This window comes from Vulpes vulpes, chromosome 15 (assembly GCF_048418805.1).
Source record: "Vulpes vulpes isolate BD-2025 chromosome 15, VulVul3, whole genome shotgun sequence".
NCBI lineage: Eukaryota > Metazoa > Chordata > Mammalia > Carnivora > Canidae > Vulpes > Vulpes vulpes.
Window position 1 is genome coordinate 90,081,808 of NC_132794.1, and position 18,176 is coordinate 90,099,983.

General features: G+C 41.9%; 1 protein-coding gene and 1 pseudogene across 2 annotated transcripts in view; both read left to right on the top strand.

The window, feature by feature from the left end:
• The window catches only part of ABCC2 (ATP binding cassette subfamily C member 2), a 63,247-nt gene that overhangs the window by 12,663 nt on the left and 32,408 nt on the right, over positions 1-18,176 (top strand). Inside the window, exons 3-13 of one of the 2 annotated variants that reach the window (XM_025991919.2) lie at positions 2,938-3,063; positions 4,788-4,922; positions 5,138-5,245; positions 5,715-5,770; positions 7,357-7,591; positions 9,458-9,621; positions 10,372-10,549; positions 13,384-13,638; positions 14,844-14,909; positions 17,259-17,396; positions 17,957-18,103. In XM_025991919.2, the coding sequence (XP_025847704.1) occupies positions 2,938-3,063; positions 4,788-4,922; positions 5,138-5,245; positions 5,715-5,770; positions 7,357-7,591; positions 9,458-9,621; positions 10,372-10,549; positions 13,384-13,638; positions 14,844-14,909; positions 17,259-17,396; positions 17,957-18,103 (1,608 nt within the window). The remainder of the gene's footprint in view (positions 1-2,937; positions 3,064-4,787; positions 4,923-5,137; positions 5,246-5,714; positions 5,771-7,356; positions 7,592-9,457; positions 9,622-10,371; positions 10,550-13,383; positions 13,639-14,843; positions 14,910-17,258; positions 17,397-17,956; positions 18,104-18,176) is intronic. The other variant, XM_072739753.1, reaches the window with a different exon arrangement.
• Positions 3,336-4,117, top strand: LOC112917004 (BOS complex subunit TMEM147-like; annotated as a pseudogene).

An 18,176-nucleotide genomic window follows, 5' to 3' on the forward strand; every position in this document is an offset into this window, starting at 1 on the left:
AGGAACTAAGATTGACTCTAGGGAGCCAATGAATGACTGTTAGGGGGAAAAATCAGCCTGGTACCTTCCATATAGGGGTTCTGGGAGCCTTACCAGGTAAGTAAAGAGGTCACTTCCTGGCAGGTTCACGATGTTTTAGGGGCCTCAGGAAGAGAGGAAGTAACCCAAATCTATAGGCATTGCAAAGGAGTTAATAGCAAGTATTTGACTTGGCTCTGGGCCTTGAAAGGCTGTTAAAGGCACAATCTGAAATTCCTTGTGAGAAGTTCCAGCAGAAGCACCTGGGTGGCTTGGTCGGTTTAAACACCTAACCATTGGTTTCAGTTCGGGCCATGAGCTCATGGTTATGGAGCGAGTGCCAAGTTGAGGTCTGCACTCAGTGTGGAGTCTGCTTCAGATTCTCTCTCTTATTCCCTCCTGCTCTCCCTTCTATCTCTCAAACGAATACATAACATCTTAAAAAAAAAATAGTTCCAGCAAACCAAATTTAAAAGAACTTAAATAGCCCACCACTATTCTTGCCGCACTTATGTAAATAGGCCAAATTTGTTAAAACTGGGCTTATTTTCTAAATAAGTCTTGCTGCCTTTGAGGGTGACTTTAGGAAAGAAATGTTTCAGTAACATACTTTTAGGGCTATTAGATTCTAGTTCTGATTAACTGTCCTTGGATTAATTCTGAATAATTGTCTCGGTTTGCAGTTTACCTACAAAACTAGCCTGGATTCTGAATTCTTCTCGTTTCCTAGTATAGCTGGCTAATTCTCTACCTGATTGCTTGCACACTGTGCACCTGATTTTAAAACACACATGCAGGACCACCTCCTGAAATGACACCACTCACTGTGTAACTGAACTGACCTAAAGGATTTCGATGTGAAATGTAGAATAAGATGCTAAGAAGACCCATGAAAGTTCCAAAATAGTAGCTCTATGAAGGATGGGAGCTCAACTTACTACTAGGGAATATGTTTAATTGGACACAAGGCTGTTTCATTCTTCAAATCCTGATCTATGCTCCTTTTCAACAGGAAGAAGATAGAGTGATTATTACTCCTATCTCTCCAGAATAAGGAATGATGAAAAGCCAGGGGTGGTATTGGCTCATGGGGCTGGACAGCTACTGTGTTATTGCCAAAATAAGATTTGCCATGTCTGTTGCCCATAAAGCATTTCTTATGGGTTTTGCAGATGTTCCTTCCTGTTGTATCAGGAAATGTTTACCTGTCATGGGCTACCTCTTAACGTTGAAGTTCACAGTTGCTTCATCTGTGGGGTCTGAGGAAAGGACCTCTTTACCAGGTCTGGGGGATCATGTGTTGCTGTCTGTATAGCTGCTCTGGTATAGGAATGCAAGTCCCTCCTGCTATCTGGCTCTCGGCTCATTGTGAATGGTGTGTAAAGATTGTGCAGGCCATAAAATGTTGGGGATGGAGTGTAGCAGTGCTGACAACACTGATTCCATCTTTGGCCCTTCATTTGTTCTCCCCTCTGGACACTTTAGGTAACTAATAGAAGGCCCTTCTAGTGCACAGATGGTATCACTTTAGATAACTCTCATATGACCTCACCAACATGCCCCTCACTCTATAAAAGCTGGAGATTAAGGTCTGGATGGCTGTGGGAAATGGATGGGGGAATTTAGGGTGGAGAATAGCTGCATATGCCCTCTGTTGTCCATCTGTCCACCTACCTGATTACCGCTGTGGATAAGTTGACTGAATAAAACCATGTAAATGGTATAGAATGATTTGCTTCATTTTTCCATGTGAAAGCACCTTCACAGCCTGGAGGATACATTACTGACCCTCCTCTACCTTCTGACAGCTACATAATAGCTCATCACAGGAGGATATCATAACTTATTTTATTAACTCTTGCAACATTAATTCCTCCCAACAAACCTCTCCACCACTTCTTTGGGTTATTTTAGGTTTTATAAATACTTTAACTACTAAAATGGAGACTCTAGTTAACATTCTGTGCATAATCAGGGCACTTGGGTGGCTCAATGGTGGAGTGTCTGCCTTTGGCTCAGGTCACAATCCCCGGGTCCTGAGATTGAGTCCCGCATTGGGCTCCCTGCACAAAGCCTGCTTTTCCCTCTGCCTATTTCTCTGCCTCTCTCTCATGAACAAATTAAAAAAAAAAATTCTGTGTAGAAGTATTTCCTGAAATTCAGAGTTCCCTTAGAATTAGCTTCCTAGGAGTGGAATTACTATATCAAAGAATATGAGCAGTTAAGGCTTTTGAAACCTATAAAAATTTTGAAAATTTTTATAGCTTAGGAAGCTTTTTGCCAATTTATATTCTCATCAAAAGTGTGTTAAAGTTCATGTCCCTGCACCCTTGCCAGCACTGAGTATAACATATTTTTCTTTTATATATAAAAATGGCGTACTATTGTTTTACTTTGCATTTCTTTCTTTTCTTTCTTTCTTTCTTTCTTTCTTTCTTTCTTTCTTTCTTTCTTTCTAAGATAGAGCATAAGCAGGGGTGTGGGGCAGGAGGAAAGGGGAAAGGGAGACACAGAGAGAGGACCAGGACCCTGAGATCATGACTTGAATTGAAGGCAGACACTTAACCAACTGAGCCACCCAGGTGCCCACTTTGTATTTCTAGAAGTACTAACGCAACTGATGTTTTGCATTTGTTGAGCATATTTATGAATTGTCTGTTCATGTCACTTACTTTTAAAATAGACATGTTACTGTATATAACTTTGTGAACATATTTTAAATATACTCATTCAGCATTCCTCAAAAACCTATCCTAGTATACATTGAACTTCATTCCATTGGTTAAACTACATGTATTTGTTGATGCCAGAAGCATTTGTGTCCTCTGAATCCCTTCATACCATTCGTATTTTCTATTATCAAGACCATTCTATTCTAAAGCATGATATTCTCTTAACCATGATCTTTTTCCTTCTCAGGTGCTTGTTGGGTTTCTTCTTATTCTAGCAGCCATAGAGCTGGGCCTTGTAATCACAGAAGACTCTGGAGAAGCCACAGTCCCTGCCATTAGATACACCAATCCAAGCCTTTACCTGGGCACATGGGTAAGGCCTACCCCACTCCTGCCCTGTGTATCATCTTCCTACTCATAGTTATCTAGTTAAAATGTACTCTTTTCAAATAAAACTAAGTTTATATACCTTTTTTGAGGGTCTTGTGATGAGGCAAAGTTGTAATGTAGTAGTGGTTGTCATGAGGTTTAATCAAATTTTAGTTTTGTATATTCTTTTGAACACTAACTTCTACATCTTTCTCCCTAGTGTAATTACTAGCTTTGATGACTATAAAAGACAAGATATATATAAGACTATAAGATATATATCTTACACCCTCCTATATTTCCATCTAATATTACACATGAATGGGTGCCAGGCCAGCTGAGACAGAGACCTGCACTCTGGTGGGCCCAGGAGGTTGGCGCCGTGACCCTATTCCACTTTGGGAATGACTTCACCCTGGCCTACTTCCCCTACTTCATCACCTACAAACACAGGGCCCTGTCTGAGTACAATGCCTTCTAGAAAGGTGCACAGGCCAGGGTCACCTACCTCTTCATGCAGCTGTGCAAGATGCTGTTCCTGACCACTTTTTTTCCTACCTGGGAAGGCAGCATTTTTGACTTTCTTGGGGTGTTATGAAGGTCAGCATGGATGCGGCAGTTCTGGTAGGCCTAAACCTTGTCAGGTCCTGGAATGTGCGCAAAGGAGAGTATAAGATCATGGTTCTGCCTTGGGCTGGGCCACCGCCAAGCTCATTATATCCCACTGCATCCCCTCTGAGTTGGAGCCCAGGGCATTGAGTTTGACTGGAAGTACATCCAAAAGAGCCTGGAAACCAACATCAGCCTGGTTCATTACATCATCTCATATGCCCAGGTCTGGATGATAACATGCTACAACCTATACTGTACTTCTCAGCCAGCAATATTCCTACTGATGTTCTTTAACGTCCATGAGGCCTCCGTTATGGAGACCTTCATCCACCTCTGTTCCCTGGGCAGCTGGACAGCACAGCTGGCCGAGCAATGGTGACAGGCCAGGCCTGCTGGCCCTCAGCACCCTAGCTCTGTGTGTCACCATTGTCAACATGCACTCCTAGGCTTGGTGTGCCAAACATTTATACACCCTTTCCCTGCCTCCAGACTTCAGTAAAGTAAACAGTACTTGGAAAGTTAAAATAATATATAAAATATAATTATACACATGAAAGTCAAGTTTATTGATGTAAAATAATTTTCTAAGTATCACTGGGTCTAGGAAACCAACATTTAGTTATATTTAAGTGAGATGTTACAAGGCAAGTTCTATTGCTTAGTTTGATATTATTAGAAAATCATATAGACAACTTGGACCTGTCCAACAGAAATTACCTCCCAGGGGGACTGCTATAGTACCTGAAATTAATTCCCTTGGGTCTTGAAAAGACTTTTCTGGCTCCCAGGGTAACTCCATTAAACGCAAAAGGTGACCTACTATGTTCTTGGCTAACTCCCCACCCAAGTGTAGTGAATAGAGATGGGGTGGGGAAGAGGGTCCCAGGGAAAATGGATATCCTAAAAGAAGAAATTAGATTGTATCAGAAATTAGATTGTATATTAGATTGAGGATGTCTACAATTTGGCATTTGTATTGTCTGCTTGGCCAGCCTTCTAAAGGAGCTTGATATAACTAATCAACCCACCATTCTTCTGTCTCTCTGGCATTTTTCTTGCCTCTTGTCCTTGGTTAGTAATGATATTTTTTGGAACTTGATGTGACTTTCTCTCTAGCTCCTGGTTTTGCTGATCCAATACAGCAGGCGATGGTGTGTACAGAAGGATTCTTGGTTCCTGTCCCTATTCTGGATTCTCTCAATACTCTGTGGTAGTTTCCAATTTCAGACTCTGATCCGGACACTCTTAAAGGTAAGGAGGAAAGAGAGAGTGACATGAGGAGGTATTGTTGAGCAACTTCTAAGAGTAAGTGACACGGAGTCAGTTGAACTCTGGGATAATTATGTTTAGGGGATTTTATGATAGGCTTTAATCACAAGCATTGACCTACCTAGGCCATTTAGACTTAATTTAGAAAAAGGCTCATTTTCTCTATTTTTTTGTTTTTGTTTTTTTCTTCCCCATAGGACAGCAATTCTAACTTGGCTTACTCCTGCCTGTTCTTCATCGGCTATGCACTACAGATCCTGGTCCTGATCCTATCAGCATTTTCAGAAAAAGATGCCTCCTCAAATGTGAGACTCTAAATATGCCCACCTCATGTATTATTTAACTGGACATTGCCTTGACACATGTAACTTTGAGATGCTAAGGCCTCATGGAGTTCCTACAAGCCTGGAATATAGCCATGTAGACCATCTGTGGCTTAAAGAAACAGAAAGTGGCTAGCATAGGGAAATACTCTTTTATGAGTATGGAAATACTTTTACGCTGGCCCACCAATCCTCAGCATAGACAATTCATTCATGTATCTATGCAGAAAATTGGATTTTTACTGGTGACTTTAGGGTCTCCAGATAAACATTTGTTGTCCAATATACCTCAGTATTATGTCTACTTTTTAGCATAACATATCTAGAAAAATCAGAAATATATAAAATATAATTATACACATGAATTATACACATTCTGATTTTAGTCCCACAAAGTTCCTGTTTCAAATTTATTTACTTTTCGATTTGTGTGTGTGTGTGTGTCTTGCAGAATCCATCATTCACGGCCTCATTTCTGAGTAGCATTACGTTTAGTTGGTATGACAGGTAGGAAATGCCTGGTGTGGGCTATCCATATCCCTACCCCTCATTCTTCTGAAAATGATGTAAATCTTCATTTAATTTAATTTTTAAAAATATTTTGAGAGAGAGACAGCATGAGCAGGGGGAAGGGGCGGAGGGGGAGAAGGAGAAGCAGACTCCTCACTGAGCAGGAAGCATGATGCAAGACTCAATCCCAGGACCCCGAGATCATGACCTGAACCAAAGGGAGACACTTCAGCAACTGAACCACCCAGGCATCCCTGGAAATCTTAATTTAAAAAATGCTTCCTCGGGATCCCTGGGTGGCGCAGCGGTTTGGCGCCTGCCTTTGGCCCGGGGCGCGATCCTGGAGACCTGGGATCGAATCCCATGTCGGGCTCCCGGTGCATGGAGCCTGCTTCTCCCTCTGCCTATGTCTCTGCTTCTCTCTCTCTCACTGTGTGCCTATCATAAATAAATAAAATTAAAAAAAAATGCTTCCTGAGGCCTCCATTTCTCCTCTACTTAGAGTCCGAGAATGTTGACTTAATAGATCTATTTATTTCAGAGTGGCATGTGGAGGAGACGATGGAGGGGGATTTGCTTATGGTGGCCTGGTGGTTCAATAGAGAAAAGGAAGGATGTTAGAAAAAAAAAAGAGGCAGAACGACAAGAAAAGGGACATTTGGTGGCAGGCAGTGTGGCACGATCTGGAGGGTAAGGGATGAACTAGCTGGCCTGGGCTATTATCAAAGGATCTGCGGCCAGCATTCTTGGCCTTTGTAGTTCCATGGGCCCCTGTGCAGGCTGGTAATGTCTAGGGATGCCTTCTCAGATATAATGTTTTCAACACATAAAGAAAAAGGTACAGGATTACAAAGGAAACCAAATATATTGAAATATGATCAGTTAAATATTTTTAAAAACTTGTGATAAAATAACACAAGTGCTTCTTTATGAATGTGTTAAATAACAAGATCTAGTGATGAGGTGAACAATGACCACAATCTCCAAGTAGCAATGAGTGTACACACACCATGAAAACACTGTGATGTCTCTCAGTGTCAAAGGAACAGGCACTCTTGTTTACAACTGTTTGGTTGCCACCATTCATGTTATAAAGAAAAACTAATTTTCAGTGAGAAGCTTAGTGAAAATAAAGATGTAATATATTTTGTATCCATATTCTCAAATACTAGGTTGATGGGCCCTGATGTAGAGAGATAGCACAGAGGAGGCTTCCAGGGCTGCTTGGTTCCTGAAAGGCATTGTGAAGGCCCCTCAGGGAGATGCCAGAGAGGCAGCCAGTGTTTGAGGAAGTTGGAGGAGGAGGAGGTGATGCCCTTCTGGCTTTTAATTCAGTAGTGCTGCTCCTCTTCCCTTCTTGTCTGATTCTACATTCCATCATCTGTCCCATCCGTTTCCTGCCCTTCCTACAACTCTGTCAAGTTTGAAGGGCCAGGAGATGGAGTAGTGGGCCTCCTCCCATCCTCTGTCCCTCCATCTCAGAACTGCGGGTTGGGGGTGGGGGCTGGTTTTAACAGAAGCAGCAAGGGCACTGCCCTGACCCAGCCTGTAGGGTCTCAGCCTGTGGGTCACTCTGGTTCCAGCATTGTTATGAAAGGCTACAAGCAACCTCTGACACTGGAAGATGTGTGGGATGTTGATGAACAGATTACAACCAAGGCACTGGTCAGCAAGTTTGAAAAATATATGGTAGAAGAGCTGCAGAAGGCCAGAAAGACCCTCCAGAAACAGCAACAGAGGAACACCCAGGGGAAGTCTGGAGAAAGGCTGCATGACTTGAACAAGAATCAGAGTCAAAGCCAAGATATCCTTGTTCTGGTAACTTTCCCATGATGTCTGTGTGAAAGTTCTCTGTGTTTCAGGCAAGACAATATCAGTGTCCTAGTGATTCTGTCCTGACATTTTGATAGCACTTTATACATTGCAGTGCATTTTATATTATGTGTAGTATTCATAACATTAGTAATACCTTTGTGATGGGTACATTTCAGTAAAATGTGCTATTCTTTCTCCTTTTGGGCATATTTGAAATTTTCTATGTCTTTAAAAATAGAAAAAACCCAATACCTTAGCATTGCCAGAATTTGCAATTTGGTGGGCTTTAGCATTAGCAGTTAATTCACTTATTTATTCACTCAAGTACCAAGTATCAATTGTCAGAGAATATTCTGGGCACTGGGTACAAGGAATAGCCTGAAGGAGTCCTCTTTATAGAGCTGGAAAATAAATAATAAGCCAATACATGTTACTCTCTGAGAGTAACAAATGATATTAAGAATAAATAAAACATGTTCATGTTTTGCATGAAGTAACTTTAGGATGGTAGGAGAGACTTTTCAGAGGAGGTGACACTTGAGCAGAGACCCAAAGTCTGAGAAAAGTCCACCTGTGGGACCATCAGAAGGAGGTATAATCCAGACCAATGGAGCATGAGTGTGAGGCTGAGGGGAACACGTTCAGTTTGTATGGAGAACTGCAAGAAGGTCCGGGGCCTGGAGAAAGAGGCTGAGTAGGGGGTGAGATGAACTCAGGGCAGCAGGCAGGGCCTGTGCCGTGTAGACCCTTGTGGACCATGGTAAGGAGTCTGGGTTTAATGGAAGGTTTTGAACAGAAAAGTAATGTGATCAGATTTATATTTTAAAAATGCATCTGGGCTGCTGCCGGGAGGATAGATGGTTGAGGGGCAAGAGGAGAAGCTGGGAGGGAGCCTGGGGCAGATGGCCAGGCAAGAGACTGATCAGATGAGATCTCAGTGACAAAATTATAAGAGGAAGTCACTGGTAGAAAAACCTGGAAACTGAGGCTGAGAAACTGAATTTGGGGCTTGATGAATAGAATGAAGAGGCCAAATCACAGGAAGAGGAAGAAGCTGGTGAGTGAGCAGTAATGTCCCATGTATTAGATTCTCAGGGCTACCCCAACATGGTACCTCAAACTGCATGGCTTAAAACAAACTTACTATTTCACAGAGGAAGCCAGAAGCCCCACATAAAAGTAGCAGCAGGGCCACGCTCCTTACAAAACCCATAGGGGAGAAACTTTCCTTCCTTCTTCTACGTTCTAGTTTTGCTGTTCTTTGGTTTATGGATGCATCACTCCAATCTGTACCTCTGTCATCACACTACCATCTTCTCTCTGGGTCTGAGTCTCTTCTCTTACAAAGACACCAGTCCTACTGGAGTAGGGCCCACCCTAAGAACTTCAGCCTCACTTGATTACATCAGCAAAGGCCCCATTTCCAAATAAAGGCACATTCTGAGGTACTGGTGGTTAGAGTTACAGCATATTTTTTGAGGGAACATAATTCAACCCATAACATCCTACAACAACCACAAGCAAGAAAAAACAAAAAGTCTTAAAAATTCTCATGTTCATACCCTTCCTGGCAGGCCCCCTACTTAGAGTCTGGTCTTTGTTTTTTATTTTTTATTTATTTTTTAACATGGCATTTTTACCAGCTTAGTGGCCTGGTTTTCTCACCCAAGATAGATCAAGAGTATTGGAATGGGGAGGGAAACCAGTGACGGCAGCTGGAATGGTGCACAGTGGCAGGCAGTGAGAAGACCAAAATCTGTGCAAAGAAAGCAATGGGATTCAGAGGATTAACACTGGAGTCATGCAGTGTGAGACAAAAAGTTTACACTACGTGACTGTGTAAGCACTGTTGTTTGGTTTTATACCTAGGAAGAAGTTAAAAAGAAAAAAAAGAAGTCTGAGACCACAGAAAAGTTTCCCAAGTCCTGGTTGGTCAAGAGTCTCTTCAAAACTTTCTATGTCATACTCTTGAAATCATTCCTACTGAAGCTGGTGTATGACCTTCTCACGTTCCTGAATCCTCAGCTGCTGAAGTGAGTCCTGGACCTTGGCTAGTCCTTCAGGGCCTCCTCTGCCACTCCCCTCCCTGCTTGCCCCTTGGATATGCAGGCAGGAGTTTATTAAATTCCCATTGTTTAAAATGCTCATAATATTCCTCCACCTTCCAGTGTTGAGTTCACGAAAAGCACAGGGCTGTTCTAAAGATCTAAAATACTAGGTCTTTTGGCTTCCCTCTTTCCTACATCCCTCCCCTCCTAGGAAGCCAGGTTCTTGTTAGAGACTCTTGTTAAACAGAAGTGACCTGGGAGGAGGCATGCCCAAGAGGTGGGCAGCATAATCCAACAGAGCCTTATACCTAGTGTCTATAACCCCATCTCTACAGCCACAGCCTTTGGTGGGAGGTTTAGTTTAATCATGACAAGACTTTGTAGTCTGCTGGAATCTATAGGATGAATTCTCCTTTAGGGGAAGTTCGAACTCACATTGGATCCATGTCCTACTACCCCCTGGTAAGTAGGGGAAGACTGGGCCAAAGCATTGCATGCAGCACCAGGTCTAAAGAGCGTTTCTTTCATTATCCCTGCTCACAGCCATGGGTCATCATCTCTAATCTCTTGCTGCTAGCCCTCCAAGCAAAAGCAAGAGCCCTGATGCAACTGTGAAGTCTAGGTCTTCCAACAGCATTGGACAATTCTGGTCACTTTTGAAGCTGGCTGTGCATGAGGAATGTGAAGAATCCTTGGAGACCTGATGGGCTCATTTATTTGGTTTTGATTTGGCAGGTTGCTGATCTCCTTTGCAAATGACCCAGACATGTATGTGTGGACTGGGTATTTCTATTCGGTCCTCTTCTTTGTTGTGGCCCTCATCCAGTCTCTCTGCCTTCAGAGCTACTTTCAAATGTGCTTCATGTTGGGTGTAAACGTACGGACAACCATCATGGCTTCCATATACAAGAAGGTAAGTGGATTGTGTTAGACTTCACTGAAGAAAATTCCCTTAAGTGTGAGCATTTATTCCAAGACTGAGGAAAGTTTTGATAGAAATGAAAACTGATCTTAACATTCGATTCTAACTAACCAGATAATCTCCTTTAGATTTTTCTTTGAAAATTGTGAAAAGTGGATTCACGGACACAGAGCTTGTGCGTGTTCAGGGGACACGGGGGAGGATGCACTCTAGAGAAAAGCTGGCAAGCCGTTCTCTGCCTGGGATCTGCCTTTTAGCCTTGAAGGCTTGTGTACCTGTCCCTCTCTTCTTGCTCTCTTGACAAAGTGAGAACACCTTGGAAAAGAATGTAAGATTAGAATATTCAATTTGGCAGCACATATACTGATAATGGAAAGAATATAAGATGAGAAAAGAAGCTGACCAATGGCAAACTCTTAAAATCACCATTTAAAATGGATACTACTTGAAACCAGGTTCATAAGACATGGTGTATTTATCTCTGTTACAATTTTGCCATAGACTAGAATGCTCTATGGGCCAGGGCTCTACCTGCCCAGACCCAGTTGCCTAGAGACTACTTTTTCTAATCTTTAGCATCTGACCACCCCTTCTCTGCCTGACTCCTTTTTTTCATTTTGTAAATACATGCTCTCTGGTTACTGAGTTCTGCAGACTTGGGAAGTTTTTCATTTCCTTATGATGATTTTGCTAACCTTCCTTCTGCTGTGTTGCATTTAACCTTTAACTTTTTCAGAGCAACTGTATTTTCCTCGTGTCCTAGATACCAAGGTGAAATCTCATTTTGTCCCTTGAAAAATAGAATCAATTCTATCTCAATAAAAAATAAATAAAAAGAAATGAAAATACAATAGTTACTGTCAGTGACTACAAGCCTGAGGAAAAAAAAATTCATATGTGAGGAGATAGGACTTTTTATAGAATAGAACATTAAACTCCAATTGCCTTTTCTTCCTCTCTTTCTTGTGCCACTAGCGTTTTCTATCATAATGATTTTCTGTTACGGTTCCTGGTTCTCTCCTTTGCGTTTGTCTCTTAAAACCAATGTGTCATTGTCTTCCCTGAACAGATGTTGCCTTGTCCAGAGACCCAGACAGAGAGTCCAAAATGTCTTTAGATCAGAAGTCTGGTCAAGTCTTTTGAACTCCCTCCTGAGTACCCTCACACTGGAATTCGGACTTCCCCCCAATTTTTTAATCCCTTTATTTCCTTTGGAGATACTGGATTTCTGCTCGTTTGCAGCGTATCGGGTCACTAACCAGGCTATCTCAGCCATTTCTATGAATGTACACTTTTACAATTATGGTGGTTCATTCCTAAATATATTCTAAGTTTTGCAACTGTTACAGTTCATAAAGAATTTGTAAAATGGAACTCTTAATAAGACTTTTAGTCAAATAAATATTCCTACTAAAATAGAATTTAAAACTGATTTCTTATGGCTAGACAATGCTTCATTTATGAAATGTTATGAAACATTTTTTATATCCATTATTAATTCGTGGCCCTGTGAGATAACTGCATTATCTCTATTTTACAGAGAAATAAGGCTTAGGTCAATGCCTACAATCATATAGCCAGGTATTGCCCTCAGATGAAGGCTATTAGAACTAAATTAATGCCTTTTCGACTGTACTGAGATTTACTGAGAATAGAAAAATGATGACCTTGAAGGGTAATTAGTTGGTTTGGCTTTTTGGTTTGTTTTGGGGAGGGGGATGTTTTTGTTTTCCATATCAAAGAGGAAGCATAGCCACAGACTGATTTCTCTAGAAACTTAATGGCCTAATGTTTTGGGGAATTTTCCTCATTTTACTGTATAACCAAGAATCCTGTTATGTTCCAAAGAAGTATGTCTTGGTGGATTAAGATGACAGTTGAGCTTCCAGGAAGAGGATGGAGGATCCCTAGGACCACCTAAAGGTCTATACTGTCTTTTGTGTGAATTAGAAAGCTCTCCTTCCTCCAGGAAGATGTAGCCCATGCCAGGTGGTTTTTTTGTTTTTTTGTGAACTGGTTTCAGTGCCCCCACCTCAAGTCCCTTGGCTGGGTGCCCCCACCTCAAGTCCCTTGGCCGGGTGCATTTGTGCAAGGCACTGTTGTAAGTGACAGACCTGTGGAGATAAATCTTTTGGTCTCTCTAACATGAAAACAGGAGCCACTGCTATGTGATTCAGCATCTAGATATTGCCTGCAAATTCCTGACAATAAACAAATTTTGCTTCAAATGCATGAACCGCACAGCTTTCCTCTTCATTCTGAGACCTCTGTCCTTCTTGGAAATGGCTGCAACTTCCTTTTGAGAACATGGCTCCAAGTAACACTGCCACAACCAAATCTAAAAGGCCAGAATCAATAAGTGATTCCTCCCTTCCTATCATCCTTCAGTATCTGATTCCCTACTGTGTGCCATGTGATATGGTAGTGAAATGAACAGATGTAGCCCTTGTTCTCACTGAGTTTATGTCTGGTGGAGAAGTAGAAAAATGACATCATTACAGTTCAGTATGATGAATGTAATGCCAGAAGTAAGCCCCGAATGTTCTGGGAGTACACAGAAGGTACTGGTATCTAACCCAAACTCAGGAGTCCAGGAAAGTCTTCTCAGAACAAATTCCATCTAAACTGACACTAAAGAAAAGAAATTTTCTGAGCAAAGAAATGTATATATTGGGGTGGGGCTGGTAAGGGGTTCAAGGAGGTGGAAATAACCTGAAAGAGGAGTCAAGAATGAGAGAAAACTCTGTATAAGGTTGGGAGGCAAGAAGGTAGAGCCCCTTGGAAAAGTTGTGTCTATTGTTCCCAATTCCAATCTTTATCTTTAGGCGCTGACCCTTTCCAACCAGGCCAGGAAGCAGTACACCATTGGAGAAACAGTGAACCTGATGTCTGTGGATGCTCAGAAGCTCATGGATGTGACCAACTTCATTCATCTGCTGTGGTCAAATGTTCTCCAGATTGCTTTATCTATCTACTTCCTGTGGGCAGAGCTGGGACCCTCCGTCTTAGCAGGTGTTGGGGTGATGATACTCCTAATTCCAGTTAATGGGCTACTTGCCTCTAAGAGTAGAGCTATTCAGGTAAAGAAACTGAGTCAAACTGGGGATATATATACCTTCTTCAAAGTCTAAAAGTCTTTTGTTTACTCTAACTCTTGGGCATTTGGGCAGGCAAAGCTGATGGAAGACTTTACAGCATTCCACATGAATGCGGTTTTCTGTATCTTACCCTTTCATCTTTTGACCAATCTTAAGGTTTATATTCTCTTTATTCATGTTAGAGGGCAGAGAGGGGAGTTGTCCAGAGACCCTGCACATAACTCTTCTACCCTGCTCTGATAGGCTGGGTTTTTTTTTATTTTCTATTTTTTAAAGAAGATTTTATTTTTAAGTAACATCTACACCCAACATGGGGCTCAAATCTACAACCCTGAGATCAAGAGTTGCATGTTCCACTGACTGAGCCAGGCAGGTGACCTAGGGCTGTTCTTAGAATAGTGATGATTGGCCCTGTTTTCCCCATCATAGCAATACAAACCAATCATGCAGAGCAGACACATGAGTGACCCAAAATTTAAGCCTAAATCCTGGCAATCAACCCTGCTACTACTAGGTGGCAGGGTTCCCTGCAGACAGTTCTTTGATCTGCCAGGAATCACAGATTGGGTGGGAGGACTGGATGCTGTATGTGATACATTCATTCATTCCCTTTGCATTCCTTTAGTTACAAATAATTATTTTTAAAAGATATAGTGTACATGCTATTCTGGGAACAGGGCAGCAAATTAGACAAAGCTCTTGTTCTGGTGGAGTTTACATTCTTCTAGAGTGGAAATTTAGGCCATAAATAGAAGCAAACAAGAAAACTATCAGGTCATGATAAATTAAACAGGGTGATATGATAGCAAGTGAGTGGATGGTGGTTTTAGATGACAGGGTCAGGAAAGGCCTCATACATGTGAGGGTACATGTGAGTTCAACTCTGAATAGCAGGAGCCTGACTGTGAAGGAGCAAGTTCCCAGAAGTATAACCTGGGAACAGGGCAAGCCAGGCAGAGCCTGCAGGGACAGACATGAGCTTGACACGTTTAAGGATCAGAATGACGACAGGTGTGGCAGGAGCAGCCTAGACAAAGAGCACGGTGGGGAGAGACGCATCCCAATCCCGGGCACTTCAAGTTCTTACCAACTGTCATCTACAAGTGTCACCAGCACAACCTAGCATCCATGGCAAATCTGAACCGTCTCACAAAGAAGTGTGTTTTGTTTTACTTTTTTCCTGGCAGGTAAAAAATATGAAGAATAAAGACAAACGTTTAAAGATCATGAATGAAATTCTCAGTGGGATCAAGGTGAGAAACTGAGGAGAAGCAGGCCCTCCATGTAAAATGGTGGCAGCAGCAGCAAAGGGTTCTTGGCCTCAACAAAGCCTGGTAGGGGTTGTGAACAGCTCCTTCTGGGCCTGAGGTGTGTCATAGGACTCCAGGCTCATCTGTCCACAAGTCTCCAAGTCTCCTGCTTCTCCTTCTATCTGTTTCAGGCCCTCTTTCAAACCTGGATTTCTGTTTATTTACCTTAAATGTTTTTTTTGTTTGTTTGTTTTTATGTTTTTCTGTAGAAATTGTCAAATGCACACAAAAGTAGAGAATGATCTCAGTGGACTTCTCACCCACATCTAGCAATTATCAGCATGATCTGATCTGTGTATCCACTTCATGCTCTGCTAGATTATATTTAAAGCAAATCCCAGATATCTTGTCATTTCATTCATAAATACTTTGTTTCTAAAAGACTTTATTTTTTAACATAGCCACAATACCATTAGTATACCTAAAAAAGATCACTCGTTTTTTTGGGTACTGCTAAATTTTCCCGATTGCCTCATATGTCATTTGTTTGCTGAATTAGTTGGAATAAGGATCCAAAAAATGTCCAAACATAGCATTTAGTTGCTAGTTCTTTTAATCTATAATAGACTCTTTCCTTTTGTATTTTTTTAATTCCTTTTTTGTCATATTGGAGAAACCAGATTGTGTTGTTTCCTGCATTTCTTATAAATTAGTAATCAGATCTAGAGGCTTGATTAGATAGTTTTTTTGTTTGTTTGTTTCTTTTTGTTTGTTTGGTAGGGGTAGGGAGGAAGGATACTTTCAGAGGGTACTGTACAGATATGATCCAGGTATTGTCAGTCTGATTCACCCCTTAATAGGTTTCCTGCTGTTCTTCTTTTTTTTTTTCCTGCCATTCTTTCACCTAGAGCAGTGATTTGTGGCCCTGGAAACATTTTGACCCCCTGGGCAGTTTGTAAAACCCACTGAATTTTGGGCTCTAATTCAAGCCATTTAAATTAGATTCTCTGATGTTGAGGCCTAGGCATACATATATTTTAAAAGCTCCCCAAGTGATTCTAATATGCAGCCAACATTGAAAACTATCATAAGTGAGATCCCTGGGTGGCGCAGCGGTTTGGCGCCTGCCTTTGGCCCAGGGCGCGATCCTGGAGACCCGAGATCGAATCCCACATAGGGCTCCAGGTGCATGGAGCCTGCTTCTCCCTCTGCCTGTGTCTCTGCCTCTCTCTCTCTCTCTCCCTCTCTGTGACTATCATAAATAAATTTTCAAAAAAATTGAAAACTATCATAAGAATTCTTGCATCCATGAATGATCATTACCTTGATCTATTATTTCATTAGGAGCAAAAGAGTGAAATTTTAGTTCTATTAAATTTTAGTTCTATTAATCTTTGGCAATGATTAGCTGGAATTCTATAATGAAGAATTATCGTTAATCAACTAGTTAGTTACCCTAAAATAAATTTTGTACAGGATAGGCAAGATAAATGCTTGCTTCTTTCCCTCTATTGACCAGCTTTCAAAATAATGCATTTCCTCCCACAAAGGTCACCAAGATGTTATTTTTTTTAACATTTGTGTTGTTTTGAATTCAAGGATTTAAGTATTATCCTAAACTTTTTGAAAATGAAATGGAGGCCTCTTTTAATCCCTGATATTTCTCTACACAGAGCTCTGATATGCCTTCTTGCTAAATCTAGTAAAATGAAAAGATAGCTCTGACTTTGCATCTCTGTTCTAACACTTGCTAGCTTGGTAACTTTGGTCAAGTTAATTAGCTTCAGGATCCCTGGGTGGCGCAGCGGTTTGGCGCCTGCCTTTGGCCCAGGGTGCGATCCTGGAGATCCAAGATCGAATCCCACGTCGGGCTCCCGGTGCATGGAGCCTGCTTCTCCCTCTGCCTATGTCTCTGCCTCTCTCTCTCTCTCTCTCTCTCTGTGACTATCATAAATTAAAAAAATTAAAAAAAGTTAATTAGCTTCTTCAGCCTGTTTCTTTATCACTAAAATTGATACAATAATTCTGCAAAAGTCAGGGATTCTCCTTGGTTTGCCCAGAACTTTCTGGGCTTAGCACTGAAAGCCCCATGTCCTAAGCAACCCCTTAGACCCAGGTAAACTGGGACAATTGATCACACTAAGGTTGTTATAAGGATTAAGTAAGATAATGTGTATAAACCATTTTGTACATAGTAGGTTGTCAGCAAATGCAGCCTATCTTTCTATAATCATACTTTATAATCTGGATTTCTACCTTCCATCCCCCGTTTTGGAGAACACATCCTAAAATCTGGGCAGATGAGCCCTTTTGGGGGAACAGTGTGAGCTGTGCTGTTTTCTATCCTCTTAGATCCTGAAATATTTTGCCTGGGAACCTTCATTCAAAAACCAAGTCCACGAACTTCGGAAGAAAGAGCTCAAGAACCTGCTGACCTTCGGGCAGATGCAGTCTGTAATGGTGTTTCTCTTATACTTAACTCCGGTCTTGGTGAGTGACAGCAATCAATGGGCTGGGAAGAGGAAGCTGCCAATCAATCAGCTGCCTGAAGGGGAAGGTTCTAGATAGGCTGCCCAGTGCTGTAGGCCTAGCCCTCAAATCCAGGGAGCTCTGGCCCCTCCTCACTTTCTCAGAGCCACTATCCCTACCTCGTGTCCTAGCTCTAGTTTCACCCCAGTGTACAATTTGGTGCTCTGGCAGCCCAGAGCAAGTTTCCAGAATGGTTGGCATCAATGAGGTATCCAGGGATGGTTTGCATAGGAGACTTTCTATCTTCTTGAGGAGGCTGTGTGGATTTAGAGTGGGAAGGAACACCAATATCGGAGCCAGGAGACCCAAACTATGGTCTCAGTGATACCATTAACTGACCTTGTGACCTCAGGCAAGATATTTCCTCTCCTCTGGGCTCTGCTTTCTCAGCTGTAACACAAGAAGATTGAGACAAAAATCCCTAAAGCTCCTTCAACTCTGATATACCATGTTCCTGAGTCTTAGCATAAGGCCACTTGGACCCGTTTAGGAATGAATTCCTCGTGACCTTGCTTCTCCAGGTGTCTGTGATCACGTTTTCAGTTTACACTCTGGTGGACAGCAATAATGTTTTGGATGCAGAGAAGGCATTCACCTCCATCACCCTCTTCAATATCCTGCGCTTTCCCCTGAGCATGCTCCCCATGGTAATCTCCTCAATGCTCCAGGTGGGTAGGATCTCTCACTGCTGGCTGATTATCTCTGGTTAAAAGCCTTACGTTCCAAAGTGACTAGCCTCTC